The following is a 22,561-nucleotide window of genomic DNA, read 5'->3' on the forward strand; positions in this document are numbered from 1 at the left end:
CAAAAGGAGGCATAAAAGAAAGAAGATGCACAATAGCTGTTGCAAGCAGAAAATCAATAATCTATGTTTTTTCTGTCTGTCTTTTTGTAATTATTTCATCTTGGGAGACATTTCTTCCCATACTTTCCTCTTTTTCTTCTTCATCACCATATTCCTTCTCATGCTTTCTTCTTTCTCTTCATCATCGTCATCTTCTTCTTCTTCTTCTTCTTCTTCTTCTTCTTCTTGTTTCTCCTCCTTCAAGCACATTGCATTAAATACCATGTGCAATCATTTTGGAACTACGTATATTGCGAAACACATTTCTAGTAATGCACACTGTCATTAGACTGTGCAAAAATCATCTGACAAATGTGTATTGGTTCATAAGAATGATAAGAAGACTAGTATTTCATTTTGCCTGACTCTAAAAGTGCTGCTGCATTGGTACAAGGCATGTCCAGAAATTAGGTACAGTTTTAGAAAAAAAATCATAAAAACATTCTTTCAAATCAAAATTTATTTTTACAAGAAAAAGCATTTCTTAAATAATTTTCTACATAGTTGCCACAATTGCTCAGACATTTGTCATAGAAAGTAGCCACCAGTGAAGGCAGCCACTTCTGAACACCGTTTTTTGTGTTGTCGTTGCTTTTGAAGCACTTTTTTCCAAAATCACACATCGAGTTCAGGAATAAATGGTATAAGAAGGTGCAGGACTGGGGCTGTGTGGTGGATGATTGAACTGCACCCAACCAAATTGTTGAATAAGTTTTTGAATGGCACCAGCGGAATGGAGAAGTACATTGTAATGAAGCAACACAGTGCCTCGACCGAGCACTCACCACATTTGGTTTCGAATTGCACTTCAAAATTTTCCCTGTGTTTCACAGTATTGTACCATGGTCACCTTTTCATCTCTGGGGAGGAACTCGACAGGGAGAGTGCCTTTTGTGCTGTCATTTTTTCTTTTTTTGGGTAGGTTGGCAGGGGATCCTGAGTGCTTCCACTCCGTTAACTGATATTCCAATTCTGGAGTGATGTGGCAAACTCAAGTTTCTTTGCCAATCATGATTCTGGTTATGAATTCATCTCCCTCACTAGTGTCAAGTAAAAAATGCCAAAGCGCTGCCAAGTCGATTCATTTTGTTGACATCCATAAGCATAAACCCAATGGAAAACAACTTGACAAAAATTTTGGCAATCTGTGACATCATGCAAAACAGTTTAGAAATTTGTGGGAACTCATCACAAAGTATTCTTATTGTGAACTGTCTATTGTCACGAATTTTGTCATTCACTTTCTCTACCGAGCCCCACTACTGACAGCAGAAGGCTGCCCATCTGTGCTTTGTCACGAACATTGGTTTGTTCGGCATTGAATTGTCTCATCCAGTTCCTCAACATTCCATCAGTCGGTACATTTTCACGATTAATCTCTACAAGTTGACAGTGAATTTCATCTCGCTTAGCACGCTTTGTGTTCAAAAACTGTATTACAGAATGCACTTCACAATTGGTGGGATGAGAGATCGTCTTCAACATTTTGAATGATCACTAACCAGCGTAAACACGACCCACCTGTAATGATAGCAGTGAAAAGACAACGAACCAGAGAGACGAGTGTGAATGTGCAGAACTGTGACACAAGTGCTGTGGTGGTGGTAGAATGAAGTGGTACTTACTTTCTGGCCATGCCTTGTATATACATCTGAATGGCTACTACGTTAATGCTGGCAATAAAAGCCATCTCCTCTCAGTGGTTGAGGACACTGTAATTATATCCAAGTAGCAAATTTGTATTAGTAACTAGTGATACAGTTCATTACAGTTCTAACTGCTGTGTAGTACTTAAATGTTTAAATATTCAGTGAACTCCTGAACTAGTACTGAGGGACTGTCGTAACTCATTCTGATTTACATTTCCAGTGGCTACCTCTAGACCATTTGCAACAACTGTAAGTAAGAAAGACTGGCTTGAACACAACATTGCTTTATAGCCATAGTCCTATTATAGGTGATATGTCCTTTCATTCTCCTGCCATTTGAATTGACTTAAACCAGCTGCTCATGGGTGGCATTAACAGAGTAATCTGTATTTTGGACTGTGGTGTCACCGCCAGACACCACACTTGCTAGGTGGTAGCCTTTAAATCGGCCGCGGTCCGTTAGTATACGTCGGACCCGCATGTCGCCACTATCAGTGATTGCAGACCGAGCGCCGCCACACGGCAGGTCTAGAGAGACTTCCTAGCACTCGCCCCAGTTGTACAGCTGACTTTGCTAGTGATGGTTCACTGACAAAATACGCTCTCATTTGCCGAGTCGATAGTTAGCATAGCCTTCAGCTATGTTATTTGCTGTGACCTAGCAAGGCGCCATTACCAGTTACTATTGATGCTGTAAAACATGTACCATCAAAAGCGATGGTCACCAATTATGGATTAAAGTTAAGTATTCCAGCAGCTACGTATTATTTTTGCTAGTCTCATATCCCTGACCTGTTCCAGACTTCACGCCAGCCTGCGTGAGCTTAAACGCGTGCCTTTCGGCTTCCTCCTAGTGTATTGGCTGTCTTGCCAGTCCACAACATGGACCATGGTGCAACTTGGCATCAGTGGCCCCGCAATCAATCAGCCACTTTGAAAAGCTCTGAAACAACAGCAAAACTACACAGAATTCTTCCCTCTGTCACTGACCATGTGAGCAAGTAGTAACTACATAGTGAATGGGCTCAGAATGGGATTTTAAGACTGCACGTCCTCTCTGAAATGCTGACATCTGCATATATTATGGACGCAACTGTCTGCGAGGCATTGTTACTATCCAACTGAGTACTCGGAATGAAATTCACACAGACTTTATGCCTTGGTATCGGCACATCCTCTGTTTAGTATTATTGGCAGCTTTGTGGTGAAATTGCGCTGCAACATTACATATTTATCGTCAGCTGCTAAAGGTTTACAGTTTTGCATTTTCCATCAATACCTGTATGAATATGTTTGTGACCAGTTTGCGTAACTCCGTCATAGTGCTTCATTTTCTTTGTCTTAGAATATATATACACTCCAAGTTAATCAATAATTACAATTTTATTTATGTTTAATTATCAGTTATCAAATCTTCCACACTATGACAAGTTCCTTGATATCAATTCAGATTTCAATGTGTTTCTTCATTGCTATATAACAGCGAGTATCACAAACAGTTGGAGTGTGCAATATGATAGTTTATAATCTGAACCGTGTCTTATATGATGTCAATGTTCGAAGGAATTTTCTGAAACAAGTTGATGATTTTTGCGTGGCAGATTAAATGTTCTATTTGAGTATCACTCCATATAGTATGGAAGGGACTGTACTTATATATATTGACTTACTACAGCTGTAGTATATGATTCGGAGAGACAGTACTCTAGTATAAATTAGTTGGTATTTAAGTTACAGTGGGCTGTACTGCTCACACAACCAATGTACCTTTGGTAGCTGTCCTGGTATTGTCAGCTTCCACTGTTTTGCACTTACACAGCACAAAGCATTGTGTTTGCCAGCTCTCAAGTAGGAATCTTTTGCAGACACAAAATATTGCTGTAGTACAAGGAAAAAACATAACTCCTGTTCTAATTAAAATTTTAAAAAAGTTTTTTGTCATGCTTAGAGACTTGAGATCAAAAACCTGCTTGAATTTCAAAATGTTTACATGATTTTTGTAGAAGATAGAGACTCTGAACTTCGTACTTACTACAAGTTAAATATTGCAAACAAAAAATTTTGAGTCATGAAGTACTGTGTGATGAAGATCCAGTGTCGAGCATGATATTCGGATAAGCAATGGAAAAAAAAAAGGTATCTCAGTGAGTTGAATTGTTTTTGAGACACAATGTGATAAGTTTGAAGCTGTTTTCTGGGTGGGATAATTTCACTTGTTTGAAGAAGAACTAATAAAACTCCAGCAAAATTAAAATTAAGGTTAGGTTTTTGGCATGATTAGGGACATTATAGACAATTATGTAATGTATGAATTTCTGATTTTTTATGCGATTTTTGTGGGAGATAGACACGTTTTAGGAAAGAGCTGTAGTGCATGCCTGCAGACAGCATTTGTTTGCAGCTTTGGACTTTAAATGTCTGATACCAACTAATTTAATTACATCAGTAAGTAAAGAATCTGTGCTCAATGTAACTCAAAGATACCTGATACCAAAACAAAATTCATGTCATTCTATAGGAAAAACAAAAGTAGGTCCAAAACTCATGCCACCACACCTAAACCAATCAACACAGTACTTCTATCCCAGGTTGCATAAATGAAAAGCTCCATCTGGTGGGTGACATGAATACTGATAGGCTGTCAGGGTCTCAGGTTAATATTCTATTCACTAACAGACTGTGGGAAGGCATGGTGTGTGACCCTACTTGCAGGGAGCTACTGATTTGTATGAATACTGCAGAAAGGAGGTAGAAATCGCAACACTAATAAATAAAAGATTTAGAAAATATGACAAAGATATGTATTCTGAAATCAGAGAGGAACAAGGTAATCTTAACCAAGGGCAGCTTCCATAGACATAAACACATTCGCAAAATGAGTTGTAGAATGGCCATTGAACTAGAACTGTGCAAGCTTAACTGAGACACATCATAGAGAGAATACTGAACCACGAGAAATGGGTTTAGGCAGCAAAATTGTGGGTGTGGGGGTGGGGGGGAGGGTGTGGGGGGGGGGGTGTTGGCAGACATTGATGAACCTTACCGTATGGCATATGGCTGGTGCTATTGCTCTCCTGTGGTGCTGCGAAATGTGATTGCCAAAAGCCCGAAACAGTGAACAAATCCGAGCGTCATTGCTAAACTGTGCCTGAACTAACAAACAGACAAACTGTACTGCAGTATGGCGGATGAGTGCCTATAGCAAAGATGCAGTTGTGGGCGAGTCAGCAGGTCCTGATCCTGTCGAGATGATGATGCAGAATGGCCTGGTGTGGCGGTGGTCAGCGTTTTGGTAGCTGGGCAGCGCTCCACAGTAGTGTGCCTACAGCTGAAAAGAGTAGTCTTGTGCCATCTTACTGGGTGGTCCAGTTGCTAGCTGTCACCTGCTGGGCTGTAGAACTGCCCTTTTTGCCCCAAAGGTTTCCTAACCTAGTGGAGCCTCAGCCACTGGAACAGTGGGCTTTTCTGTATTTGTGCTCATCTTGAAACCGAGAAGATGCCCTGGTTATACTTGAATCTTTTTAATGGCTACCACCATATTGAATAAAGTATTAATTCCTCCATTTGTAGGGGATTATTATTATAAAATTTCTTTTCTTTCTGTAATTACTTTGATGCTTTAATCTGCAGTTGACTTTTTAGGTGTTCCAAAATAAAATTGGTCTGAAAATTACATATATAGCCTTGGTTTGTTACTCAACAAAAGGTCCTCAATCTGTCACCTGATTTAATACCTCTTGATTACTTCTCTAGTAATCCTCTGTTTCTGGCCTCGCGTGGCTGTCCGTGTGCTTGTCGCGGCAAGAGGTGCACTTGCGAGGGTTTCTAATACGATGTGTTATAAATTGTAATAAATTTTAAATACTTGGGATGCAGTGTATCACATGAAAGTGCATCTGATTTTCAGTGTAAGATAGAGGAACTTAACTGAATCAGTGGTACTATCAGATGAAGTGTACAAGGGAAAGAGACACTTCTGAAAATTTAGAAGCCACCGTTACTTCCAGTAGCAATGTTTGGGAATGAGGCAGGGATAACAACAAAAAGGTCACACTAAGAATCCGGAGTGTGGAAATGAGATTTCTAAGGCATGTAGCAGGATATGCAAGACATGATCAAAAGTGAAATACAGAAATAAGAGCAGAATTAGGATTATCTTTAAATAAAAAAAAAAAAAATACTGAAGGAAATAAAAAAAAGCACATCAGTAACATGGAGGATAACGGTCCACCAAAAATATAAGGCCAATCAAAAAGTTGCTGTAGTGTATATGCAGTATAACATGACAATGATGTGGATATATAAGCTCCGACATGTAGCCAGAGGATTAGTGTTGCATCCTGTCTTTCTGATGTGTATGCAGTAAATGCAGAAACGTGAACTATGGTGGCATTATCACTGAATGCATCAAAACAAGTCAGATGCGCTGTCATTCAGCCAAAGGGAAAACACTGGTAGAAATCCATTGGAGAATGAAGAATGTGTATGGGGCAGCGTCTCTGTCAAAAACCACCATTGTGGAATGGTGCACTATGATTTATGCTAGTTGCAGTTTGTCACAAGACATCGATCAGTCAAGGAGGCCAGCAGAACTTAGGCCAACTTAACTGGAAGACACTTAAGCAGCTATGATGTATTCCTGATGCCTTCCCAAATGATAATCACGCTTTCAGTGCCTTAAAAAAAGATCTCAAAGGGTTGACGATTCTAGTCAAATGAGGATGTGTGGCAGGCAGTTGTAGAGTTCTTTGCACAACAGGGCACGGTGTTTTACCAAATGAGTATCTTCAATCTGGTGCATGAGTGAGATGATTGCGTCAGTGCCTACAGTGATGTTGTGTGACTGGCATACCAAGTCTGCACTGTACGGTCTTTGAATGGAAACTTTTTGATCCCTCCGCATACTGTACAAATACAAACCAAGAGCACAAAGAAACATAGGAAGACCCAACTGCAGATGGAATAACTTCGAGTTAAATCACTGTAGGTAGGTCTAACAGGCGTGGGCTAATACATCCTGGCGATGGTAGTGGTGTGGTGTTCATTATTATTAATATTTTTATTTTTATTGTTGTGGTGTGCAAACTGTAAGACCTTCGGTACACACACCATCAGATTATTTGACTTGTCGCTCTAACGAAGTAGGCGAGTGTCAGCAATATGTCTCGTGGTCTTATTGTGGCGTGTTTATCTTCTGCCGTTAGGTCAGACGATAGAAATGCCACTTGCACGCTTAGAGTAGCAGATTGACAGTGACCAACTTTAAACACTACTTGATTAATTTTCACACACATTTATTAAAATAATTACAATCATAAAAATAACTTAACTTGATTCTGGATGCTGTTTACAATTGACAATCTGAAGTTCCTTTGGTCTTGGTACGTTAATCTTATTCTCACATATCTCTGATACTTGACAAAGTGTCTATACATTTATCTTCCATGGCTATGTACAGGAATATGATAATCTTCTTAGATGCAGACTGAAACTTGACTATAGACTGGTACAGACTAATGCAGACTGGTACAGACTGGTACAGACTGGTGCAGACAAATGCAGACTGACTAATCGGAGGTCTGTACACTCGTTATAATACCTCGCGCGTTCAGGTATCACTGCGCGAGTGTGATCCGCGAGGAGAAAAGGTTCTACGTTAGCAGCAATCTCATTGGCTGCGTTACATATTAATATGCGGATCGGCGGAAGCAGAATTTGGTCCGTCTCTAAGGCAGCCCCATCTCGTAGTGCGGAGACGGACGAGCGCTGTGCCTGCACTGTTGTGCTTAGTGGGGCGTGCTCTAGTGGGGAAGTTGTGTATGCACTGACTACGCGAAACTATGTACACAACAATTCTTAAGTAGAGGTACTGCCAAAATTGAACTCAAAAGAAAAAACTGTCTTACGACATAGCAGTTTCTGGAGAGCAGAACTAGGATCAGTATCTTTAAATGAAAAAAAAGAAAAGAAAAGAAAAGAAAAGAAAAGAAAAATACTGAAGGAAATACAAAGAGCACATCAATAAGATGGAGAGTCTATCAAAAATATAGGGGGTAATCAAAAAGTTTCCATTTGAGGGCATTGCTGCAACATATTGCGACTCACTGTGCACTTCATTTGTTATTCTAAGAATTCAGTGTGGCTCATTGCCTGGTGCCGTATTGTTCTTCCGTGACACTGCAAACTCCCATTTCAGCTGATGCGCCTGGAGCGGACAGACCTGCTGCAGCAGCTGGCGGAGGAAGACCTGCGGCAGGCGGCACTGCGTCGCGAGCAGGAGGACGTGGACCGCGCACTGCGCACGCGGCTGGACCTGCAGGACACGATGCGGCAGCAAGCGCGCGACAAGGCGGAGCGGCTGCGCAAGGAGGCCGAGGAGGAGGACCGCTACCGCCAGCAGGTGAGTGGCAGTCTGCGAGTCTCGGGTGGCACTGACTGGTGTTTAAATGTGGTCCTGATGCTATCGTATCAGGGCAAGCATATTCACTGTTGTCAACTCAAGGAGGTAGTCACGAGTTGTCAGTTACGTGCGAAAACCGTATCTGAACTGTGCTTGTCTCATATTTTTCTATTCCTCAATCGTGGAAAGCCTGTAGTGATGGGGAAAAATGTTTCTTTTGTTTTTGTTGTGTACTAATTTCAGTGTTAAACTCTGCCAATTTTGGTGTTATTTCCTGTATTTTTTCGGTATTCTCTCCTGTCAATTTCAGTGTTATTTTCTGTCAAATTCTGTGGTTCTTTTACTAATTTTGACTTATTTTTTGCCAATTTTTGTGTTATTTTTATGTCAGTTTTGGTGTTCTTTTATGCCAATCAGTCTATTGTCTACCAGTTTCAGTGTTACTTTCTGCCACTTGTGTTTTTTCTGCTAATTTTCGTTATTATACCAGTCTTAATATTATTTTCTACCAATTTTGATCTCTTTAACTATTTTGTACCTGTTTTGTGTTAATTTTTGTCAATTTTGGTGTTATTTTATGTCAATTTTGTAGTTGTTATACCAATTCAATGTTACTTTCCTCCGCTTTTGTTGTCTTTTCTGCCACTTTTGTTTTTTCCACTATTTTCAGTATTATTCAGTCATTTCTTGTGTGTTGTTTTATGCCAATTTCAGTGCTGTGTTATGCCAGTTTTGACTCTTATTTTTTGTCAATTTTTGTGACTTTTTTTTTTTTGCCAAAATTTTATTTTTTGGCAAAATTGGTGTTAGATCTAGCTGATTTGTTGTTCTTGGTTTTTGTGCTATTTCATTGTTTCACAGGGTGATGTTAAAAATGGAAAGTTACTGTACAATTACATCATATTTATTCATATTACATGATATTTATTTACATTATTGGAAAAAAGTAACATATACATAAAACCAATTAAATCAAATGAATTAAAGGAAAAATAACTTTGCACCTATGCACTTGAAAGTTTTTCAAAAGAAACCCTTAGCATAACTAACTTCAAAGCTATTTTCCAAAACAATATATTGCTGTTTTGTCAACACTTCACTATAGTGTGAAAACATCTACTGAGAGTCCATATTTGAACATGGGAGGCAAACAGCCTTTAGCACAATAGCTCACCTTCGACAATGCCCACATTTCCTACTTGCAAGGAAAGTTGTTTTTTAACTAACTTTATGAAGTGATTTGTATCTCTTTAGAATATCTATGCTGCTGATAACTGCCATTCCAGGTACACCTAACACACTCTTTGCCATGTCAATATTACTAGAGTTCATAATTACCATCCTAGGTTTGATACAAGAATGTAGGGCTGTGAATATGGACTTGTCTGGGACTGTGACCATTAGAGTGTCAACCTAGTTTGAAGGTGAAACCCAGGGTGTTTCAGTGTTTCCTTCACTTCCTTTGAGATACGTATCTCTTCATGTTTTTCAAAAGTTTGCTGATTTTGTCAGCAAAATTTTCATTTTGCACAGTAATCAGGCGATCTTCAGGCTTTTCTTAAAACTTGGAATAGACATAACATTTATTTGTAAAGGCCCATCTTGATCACCTGTGGTCAGGATGGATATTTACAAATAAAGTACCATAACATCATCAAGGACTCATCCACAGATTTCGTTTCTTGAATTGGTAACAGCTAGTCACTATCACATTTCCAAATACTTCTGTATAACCAATCACACTGAAAACAGTATGTTTCGAAGAGCTCTTTTATACAGTGCAACTGTGGAACTAAATATTTTTGTGGTACGGAAGTATACGAAAACCTCCAAGTAAGCTGATTGTTATTGTATTGCTGATAGCGCTTACTTAAACTTATGGACTGACTTTTTTTCAGGTTCATGAACATTTATTTTTATCTGTTATTACTTTTATGTTGAAAGTTCATGTACTGACACGTTCCATGACCTTGGAGATTTGCTCCTCAATTTGGTCCTACAGAACTTGACGTGTAAATAAATAAAATAAATAAATACAGCACTTTAGCTTCACAAAACCTTAACTCAACATGACGCCTGGCTTGATTTGCTTCAAAAAGCCAGTCACAGTGGAGGACACGTGACATCAAGCAAGTATGTTTCTTGCAGCAAAACACAAGACAGAGAATGTTTGGGCAGTGATCATGGGCTTGTAGTATCATACCCTTACTTGCAGAAGTTCTAGTGCATCAAGATATGGAGTAGTGCTTCTGTGGCATTTGGAAAAGTTGGAGAAAAGTACTTTCACTACTGTATTGTCAATGTGCTACAGTGGTGTTCATGTAAGAAGGTGGTTTGTTTTGGCAACACACATTGGCATCGGTCAGTCCACATCGTGACACTCCAGCCAATAACAACATTCTATTGTGTCTATAGTGATCACTTCGGGGTCCACGTATACCAATTAGCATTGATTTTCATATTAGTTCGGGTTTGTTGAAGGTACTTTGCGACTGTAGTATTCCTCATGAGCGGCACAAAGCAAACACGTAAAAAATTATGTTAACAAACAAAAGGTATAGTTTATTGATGCTGTAAATTTTTCTCTTTAAGAGTCAGAAGAAGAGGGAGTGCCTCAATGTTTCACTAACCCCAGCATTGTCACTTAACACGATGGCAGCAGCTGGAGTGTACCGCGTAGTGGAATGAAGGGGTGGTCGAGAAGGCACAGGAGCGTATGAGACTGCTAGATGGAGGGAAGTTTCTTGCCTCCATGGATTCTCTTAGTGCTCTACAGTTCATTCAGCAAATGTACTCAGTGGATAGGATAATTGAAATGGTCCAGCACACTACACACCTCCTGCAAAGGCAGCAGAAACAAGTGGTCTGCTGAATGCCTCAACAAACAGGAATCGATGGGAATGAGAAAGTCAACAGAGCAGTGAAAGCAGCCCGCCAGGAAAATACCAAAGTTCACCTTAATCTCCCCTTACATGCTATTGTGTTACCCAAAGGCATTGCCACAGTGGTAACACCGGTTCCCATCAGATCACCGAAGTTAAGCGTTGTCGGGCTGGGCTGGCACTAGGACGGGTGACCATCCGGTCTGACGAGCACTGTTGGCATGCGGGTTGCACTCAGCCCTTTTGAGGCAAACTGAGGAGCTACTTCATTGAGAAGTAGTGGCTCCAGTTGTTGTAACCTGTCGTGACCACAACCGGAACAGTTGTGGGGCGGCCGAGAAAGCGCGGCAGGACCAAACGGAGAGCGGCCCGCGCACAAACAAACGAACGGAAAGGACGGACACGAAACAATGGTGGACGATGGAGAAAGACCTTACGATGACAACACACAAGACGCAACAGAGTGACAGAGTCAACCAAACGAATCCAAGACGTCCACGATTAATGAGATCAAAGTACGATAAACACCCTGTCTTGTCGAGGCAATGTGTCGAGACTCACGCAACGACTAGACTCGCTGGCAGAGCGAGAGTCTGGCTCTTAAATATTCTATCGGTGGCGCCACTATTGGCTGCTGGAACCACGTGTTCCACTGCCACAGGCCAGTACGCACACGCTACGTGCAGGCCAGTACGTACACGCCGCCACAGCTTACGGCGCAATGATGCTGAGACCTCTAGGGGTCTTCGACATCCGTGACGTCTGGCGGAGATTCAAATTCCACGACGTGCGGTACCAGACTGGTCTTGTAAACTGATATATGGCCAGGAGACCAGTGTCTGACCTCATGCCCCCCCATATCCACAGCCAGTGATGCCTGTGGCCTGAGGATGAGACGGTGGCCGGTCGGTACCATTGGGCATTCGTGGCCTGTTTGGGTGTATTTTAGTTTAGGTTATGCTATTGTGTTATGAGTAACAGAGAGTGATGGCTGGACGGGATAAGCAGTGGCTGTAAGTGGCCATCGACAAACTGTGGTCAGTCAAACCGACTATGCAACTTCCTTTCAAACCCAAAGAAGGGATAAACTGGTGCTCTCTGATCTTCGTATTGGTCAGTCCCAATGACACAAACTTATCTCTTGCAGCGCAATGGTCCACTGGAATGCAGTGTTTGTGGTATCACACTCACATCATAGCTTTTCTATGCTGATAGGAGGGAAGCCTTTGATCTACTGAGAGGCTAAAACTCAATTTTAGGAGATGACAAGATAGTAGTAGTGAGAAAACGTTGACTTTTGTGTGGTATGATGATTTCTGCCCAATTTAATTGGTTGTAAATTTGAATGTGTTTTTGGGTGGCTGGTTCATCCTATTAGTTCGGCAATCATCCGGCCCTTTTTATGCCATCCTCCATTTTAGTTATACTACTAGACCTTTCCGTGTGGCTTCATGTGTGTATGCGTCTCACATATATATTGAACACACAGGGTGTATACGACCCGGGACAACCGGGAGATCCGGGAAAAACCCGGGAATTTTTTCATCCGGGAGAAAACCGGGAAAAACCCGGGAATTTTTTAGAATTCTGGGAATTTTTCATTATTTTAGGTTTCAGTTAAATTTTTGCAATATTGACTGGTAAGAATCGATGCTCTAACAAAGGATATTACTCTATCCCGCTACTGCAGAATAATACTACAACAATAAAACGTGAACGAGAAAAAAATATGAAAATAAAACATAAATTGCAAAGGAAATGTGCCATATACAACAACAAAACACAGTGCTCATACAAACGTTTGCCAACAACAAAATGTGTCAAAGGTGTTAGGAAGACTATGCAATGCTTTATAACAACAAAATGTCTCCGATGAGAGTGACGTCACAACGGTTTAACTAGATTCGTTATAGGAGTTACGAGTGGGCTCATGCGCATGCGCAGTTGAGTGGCGGGGCAAACCGATGTATCTGACCCGAATGACAATTACGGGGGTGGAGGGGGCGCCAAATTCATATTCTTGAGAAGAAAAAAATCATGTTTCACAAAGAGCCTAGCATCCAGCGCACGTTGGTCTACCGATTACTCATGATTTTGAAACGCATCCCTCTCGGTTTTTGAACGCACTCTGTAAGTTGATTTCTGAATGAATCATAAGTTAAATTTTGAATGCGTGCCTAGTGTACGTGATGTCTGTCAGGGGAATCCTCGTCGCATCTAGAAATAAACTTTCCTGCAAGCAAAAGGGGACCGGGTTATACGAGCTGAGCAGAGTAAAGCCGAACGAGTAAATGCCAACCGCTGTCTGATTATGTGGTTGATTGGGCTTGGAATGATCAGCTGTGCTATAATTACTAGCGAAATCCATAGAGTCAGACTACCAGAGTGGAAATAAACGACTAACAGGAATAACAGGTAAGAAAGATTACGTATTATCTTCTCGGTGTATCCAAGAAAATGAAATTTTGTCAGAAAATTTTTGGCCAGATCGCTCCACTTGTAAGGGCCAGGTGTACAGCCCCCTTCTAGCAGCCGATTAACTTCTATTCTGGAAGTAGGGCGGAAAGTGGTTTGTACGAACATCATAACGCCTAACCGGAGAATAATAAGGGACAACTAAACCGGTGATTCTGGCAGGGTTAGTGAAGTTAACCAGCGACTAAATTTTGACAAAGGCAGGAATAGTTCCAGAGTTAGTCATGACAAGATTGTTTGTTAGGACGAGGAACGGGGACATCACACCAATTAGGGAAGAATATGACGATTCCAAATTTAAGTAAAAATCTCGTACTACTACTTTTCGATCTCATGCTCGAGAAACTGGGGTGTATGAATGAAATGTGAAACTATTTTCTAGCATTAAACTATTTGCTTGTAGTAGGCCTAATAGGCATTTTATGTTGGTCTTCGTGAATTATATTCTGTCGTGTTATAAAAATGACCATTTGTGCAAAAACAGTCTCGTTTATTTGGTATGTGTTACAATTTCTGCAGTGTTAGAAAGATCTATTTTGTTTTATCTAGCAGACAGCGACAAAATAAACGTAATCAGATTTGAGACACCACACCAGTCATGGGTAGTATTTGTATTAACAACTTACGCAGCATTAGACACCGATATTTCGGCCTCTTTTCTTTTATGACATAACGTAAGATCTTTTAATGTTTTACACATACGAACATACGGGCTTCCTGCGTCATCGTAGCTGCCAAAGCGCAGTGGCGCCTCTTACCTGGCGCTCTCTGACGACTGCTGAAACGAACCTATTTCTAACAGGTCGTGGGAAAATATTGCGAATGGCTGTTTGAAAAAGTTACTTTCAAAGCAAATTTACTCTTTCGCAAGTGGAACTATGTGTGAGAATGTGCGATGAATTCCTTAAATCACAGAGCGTTTGATGACGAGCGGTTAGAAGTATTTAGAGCCCAGATCAGACAATCGTGTCGTTATTATGAGTAAATTGATGTAGTGCTACGGGAAGCTCTCGCTCCTCTGCGGTAGCTAATTTATTTGTGGAAAACTTTGAGAACAAGTCACTGGACTCGGCTAAAAATTTTACTGGCACATTTGTGTGATGTATCGTACAGTGTAACACGGACAAGAAAAATCAACATTATATGTGAAAGCTTAGCTTCTGTTGCAGCTTATTAACCTTAGAGACCAATGTTGTACGTGAAAGCTTTGCTTTTCTTGTAGCAACACTATGTATATTAATTTAAAACATTAACTTTTCCTGTTTGTGTATCCGCGCTACTTAACAGTGATATTGCTATTAGCGGACTACATCACGTGTCCTACGCTCTGAATATCTGCTGTCATCGGCTGGCGGGATCACGTGACATGAGCAATGACTCGCTTACAAAAGCGTATCGTAATCTCGATTACATGGTTCGGAAAGTAACATGCGGTGTTTGGTGGGATTCGAATTTATACTTTCGTGATACGAAAATATACAGCGTACTTATTGATGCAAAAAATAAAAAAACCTGTCACTTAATAGCACGGAAAAAGTGTGTTTTCATCCGGGAGAAAGTGTATTTTTAACCGGGAAATCCGGGAAAAATCCGGGAATTTTTTTTCCTTGTCCACGTATACACCCTGACACAGCTCCTCTTCTGTGTCTGTGTGTCCACCTCCCACACCTTTTGTATGTCAACCTCATACTCCACCTCTATCTGTTATCTCCTCCTCGCCACTCTCTCTGTCTCTTCGTGTCCTCCTCCACCTCATTTTGTCCATTTCCTCCACTCCCTCTGTCTGACCATTCATCCTCCTTTCTCTCTTTATATCTTCAGCTCCCCTCTCTTCCTTTTTTACCTGCCCACTACCTCTGTACACCTTCCATCTGCCTCAAGACTGACTACTCGTGCAACAGTACCGTGATCTCGAGAAAGGGTGCTGGTGACTTCGGAGTTCAGTGACTGACAATTTTTGCATCCATTTGTCCATCTGTGTGGTATGTGGCAGAGATAGAGAGTAAACTGGTGATACTGAAAACTATTATCCATCCTTCTCTGCGCAGAATGCAATACTGCCTTGCTTGCTCAGCTCTGTAGTGGTGGCAAATCACCCTTTACCAGTCTGGTCTCCACCCCCAAACAACCCCACTCACCCTCTATCACCCGGCCGTCTTTCTCTCACAGCTGACGCGTGAGATAATGGAGAAGCAGCGCATCGACCAGCTGACGGCAGAGAGGCAGAGGGTGCGACGTGCCGAACTGCGGCGGGAGGTGGAGGAGATGATAGCGGAGCGGAGGCGGAAGCGGCAGGCAGAACTGCAAGAGCTGCACGAGCAGGAGCAGTGGCTGCAGCGGCTAGACGACGACAGGTGGGGGCGACGTGCACTTATATGACCTTCCCGTTCCATCTAGTTTGTAAAAAAGGCACTTCAGAGAATCTCTCAATTTCACTATTATAGGTACTTGATGAAATATTATTGCATGAGAAAAAACAGACTTACTTGACATTTGTTTTACCATTTATTTGTTTTTGGATCCCAACTTTCGGATTACTAGGTTATGAGCCTATTGTCTAACATTATTGACAAATCAAAGAATTTGCAAACATCAGTAAATTAATAACTTACTTAACTTTAGGTGAACGGGCCCAGTGGATTGCGGACAGCTACTAGACCCCCCCGCCCCTTCCATTGAATTCTATTTCCTGATTTCTGCTGCCAGGCACCCCGTATGCTGATCTGCAGCAAGTCCTCGTGGATTGCATCTCTCCACCTACTCTTTGGTCTGTCTAGAGGTCTTCGTCAGTAGGGAGTAATAATTCACATATTTCAAAGGCTTTCATTGTTTATCCATCTGAGTGACATCACTTGCCCATACAATCCATTCAGTTGTCATTGAGCGTACAGCATTTGGTCACTCCTAGATCTCCTCCAGCTCTCAATAATGCTGCATCCTTCATTCCCCAGTGATCTCCTCCTATAACAGGTCATAGATCTTTCTTGAGATATTCTCCTTGAAAACAAGAAGATTATTTCTTTTTTCTGAACACTCCAAGTTTTGCAAGCATACGGCCCTACAGGTTTAATTAATAGTACTAAATATACAAAATAAAATAGTCTTGAGCATAGAACCTTAAAAAAAGATGCATCAAGTTACAAACAGGCACAATTAAAAGAAACTCATATATAGCTTTCAGTCACAACCTTTGTCAATAAAGACACACACACACACACACACACACACACACACACACACACACACACACACGACCACCAACTCCAGCATCTCAGGCCAGAATGACTCTGCTATGAGATGCTGGAGTCAGCAGTCATTTGTGTGTGTGTGTGTGTGTGTGTGTGTGTGTGTGTGTGTGTGTGTGTTTACCAACAAAGACTGTGGCCGAAAGCTATATGTGGGTGTCTTGTAATTGTGCCAGTCTGCAACTTGACGTGTATTCTTTATGGTAAGTAGCAATCTGTCTTTTCCTACATTGTTAATATTCCGACCTGGAATTTCGATTGTTTGAATCTTAAAATAACTGCTACATTGATTTATAGTTGGGCACAATATTATGCAATTTAAATGGGTAGTATCAAGAAGTAGAAAGTAGCTGAATTCTCCATTTCTAGATAATACCACATCTGAATGATTTCCCATTCAGATTTTATTTTACTGTGTCCCACGATAAAGCATTATGCCAGATAATAATTTATTTTAGTGTTACATGATTAGACATGTTGTATTTTGTTTATTTGGTATAGCAGTTAATTTATTTGACAATTGTAAATTCTGTTTGTTTTTACTGTTACACACAACAATATCTTTGTCAGTATGCTAGGCAATGAGCTAATAACCCCAAACCAGATATGTAAAAAACAAGTGGCAAGTAAGCGTTTTTTTCTGAATAATACTTTATTATAATGAGCTGGTGTGTTTCCGTGGTCTTTTATCAGTAATACAGCACCAGATGCTAATGATTGTTATGGGTTGTAAAATTCGATATTTCAAATAAATTTTAATATTTATCTCAACAGCAACATGTAATGGTAAGGGTTTTATTGCCGAATAATGTGAAACTTAAACTTTCATGTATTCATGTAATGTGAAACACAAAACTGTACACTCTGATTGTCCTGTCATAGTCCATTTCATCCTGAACCTCTGAAACAACTTCAACCTCTTCCAAACTTGACAGTAAGAGAAAGTAGAACCATGTAGGCTTGGTGTAAATCTTTTGATCGGTGTGAGCAAGACATTTGTCAAATTTAGCACATACTTTGATTGCGTACAGTTGTTTCAAATGTTGTCTGCACAGCAAAACATCACATGTGAAATGTTAATTGGTTCACGGAAATGGCAGAGAGTGGAGTTGTGTGGGAAAAGCTGAGGAGATAGTCCAAACTGGCTGGGACCAATAGGAGCAGCCAGCCGGAGTGGCCAAGCGGTTCAAGGCGCTACAGTCTGGAACCGCGAGACCGCTGCGGTCGCAGGTTTGAATCCTGCCTCGGGCATGGATGTGTGTGGTGTCCCTAGGTTAGGTTTAAGTAGTTCTAAGTCCTAGGGGACTGATGACCTCAGAAGTTAAATCCCGTAGTGCTCAGAGCCAAGCCAATAGCAGCAACAGAAAAAAATTATTACTTTCTGGGCATACCTCATACATTTATATGCCACAAACCACTGTCTTAGATGTAGTGGGAGTCCTCTGTATTCCATTACATTGTATTAGATTCCTTTCTGTGCTGTCCACAAGTGCAATGAGGAAAGAATGACTTCCTGTGTACTGATCTAATCTTAGCTTCATGATACCTTCAGGGTCACTACCCAGAATGTTGTACAACACTACCAGATTACTCTCTAAAAATTTTATAATACATACACACCCGAACAGTACCTTATGTACTTTTCTTACAGAGTCTCTTTCATAGACAAAAGTGCCGTTTTTGATAACACCAATGATGAAATGAAATTATTCCATTTCATGCCATCATGTGTAATTATTCCCAAATATTTGTACGACAAAATTAATTCTGCTTATAAAAGTGTAGTTTATTTTTACATGTATGTATACCACATTTCTAAGCATTTAGAGCCATTTGCCAACCTTTGGCAACATGTAAGTGGGTGTTACCCTTGTCACATCATTAATATAACAGATGTGTCAAAATAAATATCAGGGTTTTAAGGCTTTGTAGCATTTATTACATCCAGTTTACAGTTATAAACTATACATCAAATGAAAGAGCAACTCAAACAGTTGTTTTTTACACAAGCTCTAAAGCCCACAGACTATATTTTATGTGCCAACTTTGCAAGCATAATGTTGCTGCATGATGATGAAGATTTTCTTCAGTGATGAATTGACATTTCACCCAAGTGGAAATGTGAACACCACACATAATGTGTGCATCTGGGATCAGCAAATCCTCATGAGATGGTACAGTTACAACAAGAGTCACCTAAGTTGAATGTTTTTTTATGCCATAAGCCAGCAGAAAGTTTATTGCCCATTCTTTTTTGGTGAACATCTGTAATTGGTGTTTCTTATCTTGAAGCACTAGAACTAGAGCTCTTTTCTCAATTTGAAGAAGTTGAACCACAGGTCTTTATTTGGCAGATAAATGGGCTGCTTCACTGACATAACTCCGTTAAATGATGATGTACTCAACTAGTGGATTGGTTTCAAAGTGCCAGATTGACAGAACTCATTCGTCATGGCTTCCACCCAATATGATGCCATGAAATTTTTACCTTTGGAGGTTCACAAAGGATCATTTGTACATGTCTCCACTATCCGCTGATCTACTGGACTTAAGAAACAGAAGTGAAGCATCTGTTGCAACAGTTACTCCAGACACACTGATCAAAGTTTGGAAAGAACTTGCCTATCAACTTGATGTGTGGCTTACGACAAATGTTACTCACTTTGAACACTTGCAAGACAATGCTCTGAGTTGTTCTTTCATTCTATACATTATTTATAATTTACATTAATAATGTAATAAATGATACATAGCCTTAAAATCCCTATATTCATCTTGAAACACCTGGTACAGTGTGAAGAGTAATGTCCTGTCATAATTTGTAGGAGTACTCCCAAAGTTCCTTGTCTCTGTGAAATTGCCTCTGTTAAGGATGTTGACATTACATTCACGCACTCACACAGTGTGTGCTATTAATCGCATCATGGAGGAGAGCCTTCAGAAATGTGGAATGAGTCAAGTTTTATACAGCGACAGGCAGAAGTACACATTGCAGGCAACTCCTGTAACAAATGTTGAAAACCAACTTACTCACATTGGTAATTATAGGAATTGATTATAATAATAGTAATAGATATTGCAATTATTACTAGCCTTTTCCCTACGAGTTTACCCTAGTTTGACACATATTGAACACACCTCCCCCTCTCCCTGTATGTGTCCACCTTTTCCTTCCTCTGTCTTAACACTTCATCCTCCCACCTCTATCTGTACATCTCCTCTGTCCCTTCATCTCCTGCTCCCATTCTATTTGTCCATTTCCTCTCTCCAACCACATCTTCCTCCATCCCCCTTCTGACCATATTCTCCTCCTCCTCCTCCTCCTCCTCCTCCTCCTCTCTCTCTCTTTCCATCTCTGTTTCCTCCTGCCTGCAGCCTCTTTGCACCTTATACCTGCTTCATGCATCTTCAATCCTCCATTCTCTCTGCCCATTCCCTCCTCCCCTCTCTCTGCCCATTTCCACCACCTCCCTCCGTCCATCCACTCATTTATACATCTCAACACATGCTCAGCCATGTTCATTGGCATGTGTAGACCCTGCAGTACAGTTCAATGAAGAATGCTGATACTACTCCCACAACATGCCTTCTGTGCAGGGCAGGCTACATTCAGGGGCTTAAAACAGGCCACTATGCAAAGCAGGTCAGTAACACAGGCTGATACTACTCCAACACAACACATCTGTTGTGCAGGGCAGCCTGCATGCTAGAGCCTGAAAAACTGTTTCTTACTCCTTATATGTAGGCTGCCCACCAAAGCAGGTTCATTTGGCAAGCCAATACTTTTCACACACAACATGCCTGTTGTACAGGGCAGCCTGTATGCCAGGCACTGTAAAAAAAAAAATAACAATAATAATAATAATAATAATAATATGTTCTGCCAGTCGTAAAAGGCGATGAGAAGAACAAACCACTAATAGGGCTAACCCCCCTTTTAGTGTGATTACTTGGTTCAGGACAGAACTAAAGAAGCCTCGGACAAGCACCGTCATGGTCGGGGACGACGCTTGAACCCTATGCCCGCCCACAATGGTAACGACACTGCTAGCCAACTGGAAAATGATTTAAATCCAAATAGAGGTGTTTTGCAGGATATGCTTCCTGCAACCACCCTAGAAGGAAAACAAAGACAGAGGATGAGATGGTCAGATGAAGTTAATCGACACCTCATGTTCTGTTATTACCAAGCAACAAACCTAGGAACCAACACAACTGGATACAGATCACAAGTATACACAACATTTATTACCAGATACCCGGAATTAAAATTTTTAACAGAACAACGACTAGCTGATCAGATCCGTGTAATAATAAAAAATAACAGGATACCCCAGTCACAATTAGAAAACATCAAACAACAAGTACAACAAATACTGGAACAAAGTAATGTGCAATCAGAAGAAGAAGAAAATACAGTAATGGACTCAAACATCCCAGAGCAAACAAACAAAGACCAACACGCATCAATTAAACAATCAGAGGAAAACGAAATCTTAAGACAGCCACCAGAACAAGCACAAATAGAACACGAAGAGACACACATGTTAGATATAGAAGAGAAATTTCAGCTGACATATATAGAATACAAAGACACAAATACAGACATTAGACCATTCTTGCATAGACCGCCAAATAACCCACAAGTCGAAACAACAATAAAAACTATCAACACAATCATACACAACAAAATAAATGAAAACACAACTATGGAAGAGTTACAACTACTGGTTTATATAGGAGCACTCACTACACTAAATATACACACTAGGCAGAGATCAGAACAAACCAACACACAGAAGAAACCCACAAAACCAGCATGGCAACACAGGCTACAGATCAGAATAGAAAAACTGAGAAAAGACATCGGACAGCTAACACAATTTATAAGAAATGAAATATCAGACAAAAAACGAAAAAGGTTAGGTAAAATCTCACAACAAGAAGCAATAGAGCAATTAGATGAAAAAAAGCAGAAATTACAAGCATTGGCCAAACGACTTAGAAGATACAAAAAAAGTGAAAATAGAAGGAAACAAAACCAAACATTCAACACAAACCAAAAGAGATTTTACCAAACAATGGATAACACACACATTAAAATAGACAATCCACCAAACATAACAGACATGGAACACTTCTGGAGCAACATATGGTCAAACCCGGTACAACATAACAGGCATGCACAGTGGATACAAGCAGAAACAGACACATACAAGATGATACCACAAATGCCTGAAGTGATAATTTTGCAACCAATTAATTCTACACACAATTGGAAAGCCCCTGGAAATGATAAAATAGCCAATTACTGGCTAAAGAAGTTCACGTCAACACATTCACATCTAACTAAATTATTTAACAGTTACATTGCAGACCCATACACATTCCCTGATACACTTGCACATGGAATAACCTATCTGAAACCTAAAGATCAAGCAGACACAGCAAACCCAGCTAAATATCGCCCCATAACATGCCTACCAACAATATACAAAATATTAACTTCAGTCATCACACAGAAATTAATGACACATACAACACAGAACAAAATTATAAATGAAGAACAAAAAGGCTGCTGCAAAGGAGCACGAGGATGTAAAGAGCAACTGATAATAGATACAGAGGTGACATATCAAGCTAAAACTAAACAAAGGTCCCTACACTACACATACATTGATTACCAAAAAGCCTTTGATAGTGTACCCCACTCATGGTTACTACAGATATTGGAAATATACAAAGTAGATCCTAAATTGATACAGTTTCTAAACATAGTAATGAAAAACTGGAAAACCACACTTAATATCCAAACAAATTCAGATAACATCACATCACAGCCAATACAGATTAAGCGTGGAATATACCAAG

General features: G+C 40.4%; 1 protein-coding gene across 1 annotated transcript in view; it reads left to right on the top strand.

Annotated features, from left to right (window-relative positions):
• Positions 1–22,561, top strand: part of LOC126109800 (meiosis-specific nuclear structural protein 1-like) — a 106,554-nt gene that overhangs the window by 57,645 nt on the left and 26,348 nt on the right. Inside the window, exons 8-9 of the mRNA XM_049914858.1 lie at positions 7,885–8,088; positions 15,615–15,799. Of these exons, the coding sequence (XP_049770815.1) occupies positions 7,885–8,088; positions 15,615–15,799 (389 nt within the window). The remainder of the gene's footprint in view (positions 1–7,884; positions 8,089–15,614; positions 15,800–22,561) is intronic.

The sequence above is a fragment of the Schistocerca cancellata genome, chromosome 12 (assembly GCF_023864275.1).
Source record: "Schistocerca cancellata isolate TAMUIC-IGC-003103 chromosome 12, iqSchCanc2.1, whole genome shotgun sequence".
In the NCBI taxonomy this organism is placed as follows: Eukaryota; Metazoa; Arthropoda; class Insecta; order Orthoptera; family Acrididae; genus Schistocerca; species Schistocerca cancellata.